We start from the raw sequence: 6,721 nt of genomic DNA on the forward strand, positions 1-6,721 counted from the left end.
CCTGCCTGTGACGCTGCTGCCATTGGCTGATCCTGGGTGTCCGCCCCGCAACCCGGGGCGGGGCAGCTGCACCTGCCCAGGGGGGCCTCGCCTCCCTGCAGGACTCCTGGGTTCCCTAGAATCACTTCCAAACCAGGAGCCCATGATATGGGCCCCAGATACAGGTGGGAAGGGGGTGCCTGGTGATCAGAACTCCTTTCCTGGCACAGGGGGAAGCTGGGGTGGTCAAGGCCATGGCCATGCTGGCCCATGGCCATGGAGCCAGTCAAGGTCTCCCTGGGAATGAGTGCTCCCTCGCACAGAGCCACTCCCAAGAGGTGTGGGCATCAGGGGCCACAGCAACCAAAGCTGGTGTGGGTACTAGCTGTCATAGCAACTAAGGTTGGTGTGGGTACCAGCTGCTAGGGCAACAGAAGACTCTGTGGAACATCTGGGCACTAGGTGCCATGAAAACTGAAGGTGGTGTGGGTACTCATGTCTGGAATCAGAGGGAGGGGGGCATGGCCCTCATGCCCTAGCTTCTTGTATGAACCTGGGACTCTGGGAGCCAGGGATTGATGAGACGCTAGGCATCCCCCCTCCCCACCTGTCATGGGGGTGGGGGGGCAGGGGGCAGGCCTCCTACCACCCCCCAATGCTCCTGGACTTACCCCATCACTGGAACACATGCATGCAGACATGTCCACACATACGTGCACACATACACACGCACACACATGCATGCCTATGCACACACATGCATACATGTAGCCACACGCACAGACACAGACACAGACACACACACACTAGTGAGGGAGGGGGAATAAGAGAAAACTGCACCCCCTCCCAACATGGGCGCACACACACACGACCATGCCTATGCACACTCACACGCAGCCACACATGCAGAAACATGCACACAAACACTAGTGAGGGATGGGGCATAAGAGGAGCAACCACTCCCCCTCCCAACACAGGCACACGCACAACACAGGCATGCATTCATGCACACACGATGGATGAGGGCAGAGATGTGTACCCCTCTGCATCCCACCAGGTGCACACACACACACAAGGGATGGCAGGCACAGATATGTAACTATACAGTCTTCCAACATACAAAGAACCCTGGCATCCAGGTGAGACCCACATACACAAATGTGTGACAGATGGGACAATAGCTGTGTACCCCTCCCCATCTCAACATGGACACAAATGCATAGAGCCCAGGCATCCAGGATACACACACGTGATGGATGGAGGCACAGCTGTGTACCCCTACACACCCCAATATGGAGACACACACAAGACACACACACAAAGAATCCAGGTGTCTGGGACACACATACACGTGACAGATAGGGGCACAACTGTGTACTCCAACACATGCCAACACACAAATGCCACCCTGCCAGCCCCGTGCCCCTCCCCTCCTCCAGCTGGCATTAACCCCTTCTGCCCCAGAGCCAAACCCCTGGTGGGCAACACAGGGCCCATGGTCAAAAGAAATCCTTTAATGGAGAGCGAGGACACCCAGGTACACCAACACCAACTGGGGCCGCAGCCGCGGCGCTTGGACATAGGCAGGATGGGGTCGGGGGGGGCCAACTGGGGGGAGCAGGCCCCTCCCAGGACCCCAGCTTCTGCTGAGGTCAGGCTGGGATGGGGAAGTGTGTGCACGCACATGCATGGGGAAGGGAAGTGCATACTCCTTACTCCCCCTTCCTTGCAAGTGTGCACGTCTGTGTTTGTGGGCATATGCTTGCACGCCTGTGCAGGGTGTGCACACGTGTCTCTGTGCTCACATCTGAGCGTGTCTCTCTGCAAGTGTGTGCATGTGAGCCCACAGCTGCATGTACATGTGCGCATATCTGTGTGTATGCAAGCACGTGTGCACATGCATGCCTGTATGTGCTTGTGCAAGGGTCTGCATGTATGTGTGTGTATGTGCATAGCGGTGTGCACATCTGTGCATGTGTCTATGCGTGCATGTCCATGTGTCTATCCATGTGCATGCACGTGTATGTATGCACATCGGGGTTGGATTAGATAACCTCTAGAGATCCCTTCCAGCCCTACTTCCCTCTCTTATGTCTGTGTACATGCCTGCATGTATCCATGTGCGTGCATGCGTATGCTGGGAGGTGTGTTCCTTTCCTTTACACTCCAATTTTTTACTCACCCCCCACCGGCTGATCTGGGCGTGCTCGGGGGCTGGAAACGGCCCTGATTCTTTCGGCCACAGCTCAGGGCAGAGGCAGACAGGCCACAGGGTGCAGCTGGCGTGCTGGGGGGGCTCCACACAGCAGGGGCTATGTTACAGATAGGGCAGCGTATGCACATTTATATACAGGGGGGCTGGGGCGATGCTCTTGCCTTTAAATATGTCACGGGTTGGGGAGGGGTTAGTGTTTCTACATTATGTACATCCTTGTGCTTGTGGGGCCAGAATTCGGCCGCTCTCGCCTCGCACAGCTGCCCACACACATCCAGGGCATACAGGTGGCAAGGGATACTGCGGGCATTGGCGGGGATGGGGGTGGGAAAGGACATGGGATGTTTCACCGTGGGACGGGTACCATGTCCAGGCACCCAGCCATGGGGTCAGTAGGGCTCTTTTCCAGCCACAGATCTCCCGGCCCACATCCTGGACCCCTGGGTCCTCCCTGCCCAGAGTCACCATGGTTCCCCGAGGCAGTGGCAGGAGCTTCAGGCCCAAACACTGGGCATGGGGAGAGGTCCATGGGGGGAAGAGAGAAGTTCAGTTGGTCTCGAAGAGGGACAGGAGGTCATCGTTGCTGTTGGTGGGCAGGTCGGGGGGGCCCAGGTAAGACAGCAGCTCGTCGGGGTTGGTCAGCTCAGGCAGCAGCTGCAGGCACAGAGGGGAGGCCATCAGCTGGGCGGGAAAGAACCCAAGAATCCGGGCTCCCCACATCCAGCCCTGCTGAGAAAAGAACCCAAGAGTCTGGGCTCACCCACCCCTGCTCCAGTCCCACAGAGAAAAGAACCCAGAAATCTGGGCGCCCCAGATCCAGCCCCGCTGGGAAGGGAACCCAGACTTTCCTGCTCCAGCTTCAACCCCACTGGGAAGTGAACCCAGGAGTCTGGGCTCATCCACCCCTACTCCAAACCCACTGTGCTGAGAAAAGAACCCAGGAATCCCGGCTGGCTTACTCCAGCCTGGCTGGCCAGGGACTGCACCTTGGGAACCAGCTGGCATGGGGCTACAGGGAGATGGGGAGGGAAGGCGATCACTTACGTCCAGGGAAGGCTCCGGGCCATCTGTGGCCCCCGGCATGCCTGCCTGCCCCACCATTCCTGGCCCGGGAGTGAAGGCCAGGTCCCCAGTGTGGCCTGGTGGCCCCGATCCTCCCTGTGCCAGTGGTGGCCGGGCCTGCGGCGTGGCACGGTGGCTGCCCAGGCCGGGAGCATGGAGCCCTTGCTGCACGGCATTGTGGGAAGGGTCCATTCGGCCCGCTGGGGGCATCTGCAGGGGGAGAAGAAAAGCCGGCGGTGAAGGCAGCACCAGCCAGGGGATAGCCGTGGCAGGCCTCATGGCCACGCAGCAGGTGCTGGCCCCCTGAGCTGACCTGTGTGGTGGTGCCAGAGGACGCGGGCGGCTTCTCAGGAGTTAGGAGGCCACCAGGCACATCGGGTGGGTAGGAGACAGGAGGCGGTGCCGGTGGGAAGTCAGGCAGCGTCGGCGTGCCGGGGTTGGTGGGTGGGAAGGAGTCCGGGAAGCTCCCAGGGCCAGGGAATGCAGAGCCTGCAGGGGAGAAGCATGTCATGCCCTGCCCACAGACCCACTGCCTAGATACCCCTTGCCCTGCCCCCATGACTCCCCAGGCTGGGATACTCCATGCCCTGCTCACCCTGCACAGCACCCTATGGTAAGGAAATGCGAGGAACACTCACCCTGGCTACTGTAGTCCGCAGCAGTGCCACCCGCAGTAGGCGGAGGCTGCAGGGGAGCGAAGGGTGAGGAGCCAGGACCCAGGGCCGCGATCATCTCCATGACATTGGGCAGCACCATGTGACTGGGGCTCAGGGTGCGGCAGCGCTTTAGCACAGGGCCGTCTGGGTCCTCCTTGACATGCACGTCAGGCTTGACGGGCACTGGCTTCCAGCTGCACGTTGGGTCGATAGTGATCTCCTCATAGTCCGAGCTGAGGAGGCAGAGCACCACAGGGCTGGTTAGCCCTTGCCGAGTCTAGCGGGCTGTGCCCAGCGCTTCTTCTGGGCTAAACACAGCACGCAGCACCAGGGCCAGCCAGCTGCCCACGCCATGTCAGGCTTGGGGGGTCTCTAGGACACGCTCCCTTGGCAGCAGGTCTACAGGGCAGCTGGGGCACCTCTGGCTTGCCCTGCCCCCTAGTGGCGAGAGCTGGCTCTAGCATTACAGTGTAGTGCGGGGCAAGGCAGGGGGGCACTTACTTCTGGATGTAGATGAGGATGCCCAGCATGTACTGGTCCACCTCCAGTCCCTCCAGCAGGGCTGTCTTGCTGCAGGCAAGGCATGGCAGGGGTGAGAAGGAGGCTGAGTAAGCGTGGGCTCAGCACCCCATAGCAGCCCACACCCCCCCCCACTACCCCTCCCGGCCTGGATACCCTATGTCCTGCCAGCAGAGATCAGGACAGATGCCCCCATCCTGATGCCTGTCACACACATGGGGAAACTGAGGCAGTGTAGGACTGGAAATTCCCCAGCAGAGCCTGGTTCTAACTGCTGCACCTTGTTGCCCTGAATCAGCCACTCACTTGCAGACGGGGCATCGCCAGGTCCCCCTCTCACAGTTCAGCTGCAGGTAGGACTCCAGGTCAAAGCACTGAGCATGGGAGACAGCAGGTGAGCGTGAGCCAGGTTGTGCTACCCCAGCAGGCACCGTGCTCTGAGGGGGGCCCCCCGCCCCACCAGGCCCGGGGATCAGGAGCAAGAGAAGGGGTCTCACCTGGATGTGCCGGCAGTCGTGGCCCCTGGCGGGCAGCTGGATCCTCCGGAAGGTGATGGGGCATTTGAGGGACACCTTGATGGCTGTTTGCTCCACCCCATCCTCTCCATTGGGACCCGGTGTGCCCGGGATGGTGCCACTGCTGAAATTGCGCTTGACTGGGCAGAGAGGGAGAAGCCACAGGGCAGGGGCATGGTTCTTACTGGCTGCAGGACCCCAAACTGGGAGCAGCTCACCTGGTGCTCCCAGGGGCAGCCCTTCAGGGACTGGGCTCCCACCCCTTGCTCTAGCCAAGCTCCCAGCCCCCAGCTCCTCCAGGCACTCACTCTTGGTGATGCAGTGTTCAGCCGGCAGCAGCCGCTTCTTGATGAGACCTTGCAGCACAGAGCGCACAGAGGGGCGGTGAACCAGCTGCAGCACGAAGAGGTGAGACTGCAAAGGATGGGGCCAGGGTTCAGAGAGGGGCTGGGGCTCCATGTCTGGTTCCCATGAGAGCTCTGCCCATAGAGATCCCCAGTTCTGAGCTCTGGGGGGTAAGTGCCTGGCTGCCCCTTTGCACAGCCACCCTGGCTGACTGGGTCCAGTACAAGAGCTCAAGATCTCCAACGCACTCCCCCCTGGCTACAGAAGAGCTGTCTCCAAACTCCCTTCTGGAGGGGGCCCACATAGCTCCTAGATTCTCTCCCCGTCCACCATGCAAAGATCCTGGGATCTGCTATTAACCCACTTCCAGCTACGGGACCTCAGCTCTGCCCCTGGTTGCACTGAAGCGTCACACAGATCCACCCTGGTGGCAAAATCCAGCATGGACTCCACAGCCCAGTCCGGTGGGGGGGTTGTGGGAAAAATGTGGCTGCTGACAGTTATGGGACGGTTGAAACCAAGACCTCAGATGCCTCAGGGGTCTGGCTCAGAGCTGGGCTCATGCTCAAGGGCATGGGAGGACAGATCTTGCCATCTCTGGCCCCTAATGAAGGATTTCAATTCATCCAGCTGCCAACATGCAGCATCGAGGGCCTACGGCATGCAGCGAGAGCTGAAAGCCAGGCGTCTGGGCTGCCAGCACCTCCTGCTGGCTGCTCCAAGGAGTTGGCCCCGCTGCCTGACTGACTACTAGGCCACCCTCTCCCCAGCAGCAAGGCCTTCCCAGAGCCCTGTTCTAGCCGGGAACCTCTGAGCATCTCATTGGAGTTGCCAGAAACAGAGGCAAAACAGAAAACGGGGATATAAGCTGGGGTGCTGCAATGTATTGTGGGAAGTGTAGTCCAGGCCCCTCTGCTCCCAACCCACCCTTCAGAACTCCCACGGCAGCCCATGGGGGTACGTGCATCATGGCCACACCCAAGGCTACGAGAAAGCCAGTCTGTGGCTTGCCAGGCAAAAGGCCTGAGTTTTGGGTCCAAATGTGACAGTCCTGGGGGCTTTTTGGCCGGGGGAGTGGAAATCAACATTTTTTCTAATCTGGAGGTCCAAAACCCATCAAGAAAGCAAGTCAGCTCTTCTCTCCTCTGCTCTCAGGCTTGGCTGGCTGGGTCAGCACATGCTGAAGGGGTTCAGCCTCCCTCAGTAGCTGGGGGCTTGGTGTGGACGGGAACCAGCTCCTTCCTTCCCCTTTGCCCTGTGCTGGACTGGGCCCAGTTATGTTGCGGGGGATGCCTCAGGTGGGGGGGCAGCTGCAGGCCCCACCGGCTGCTGTGCATTCAGCATCCTGCCCCATCAGCTGATCTGCATTTGGCTCCCTGCCCTGTGCTCTCTGCCCCATCAGGTGGGGGGGCATCTGCAGGCCCCAAACA

The 6,721-nt window shown here is 60.1% G+C and overlaps 1 protein-coding gene across 1 annotated transcript in view; it reads right to left on the reverse strand.

Moving 5' to 3' along the window:
* Nucleotides 1-1,472: 1,472 nt before the first annotated feature.
* The window catches only part of ZMIZ2 (zinc finger MIZ-type containing 2), a 9,788-nt gene continuing 4,539 nt past the window's right edge, over nt 1,473-6,721 (reverse strand). Inside the window, 8 exon segments of the mRNA XM_014525626.2 lie at nt 1,473-2,848; nt 3,239-3,466; nt 3,570-3,745; nt 3,895-4,145; nt 4,414-4,482; nt 4,738-4,805; nt 4,929-5,086; nt 5,255-5,360. Coding sequence (XP_014381112.1) covers nt 2,741-2,848; nt 3,239-3,466; nt 3,570-3,745; nt 3,895-4,145; nt 4,414-4,482; nt 4,738-4,805; nt 4,929-5,086; nt 5,255-5,360 — 1,164 coding nt within the window. The 3' untranslated portion in view covers nt 1,473-2,740.

Source organism: Alligator sinensis, unplaced genomic scaffold, assembly GCF_000455745.1.
Source record: "Alligator sinensis unplaced genomic scaffold, ASM45574v1 scaffold1462_1, whole genome shotgun sequence".
Lineage (NCBI taxonomy): Eukaryota > Metazoa > Chordata > Crocodylia > Alligatoridae > Alligator > Alligator sinensis.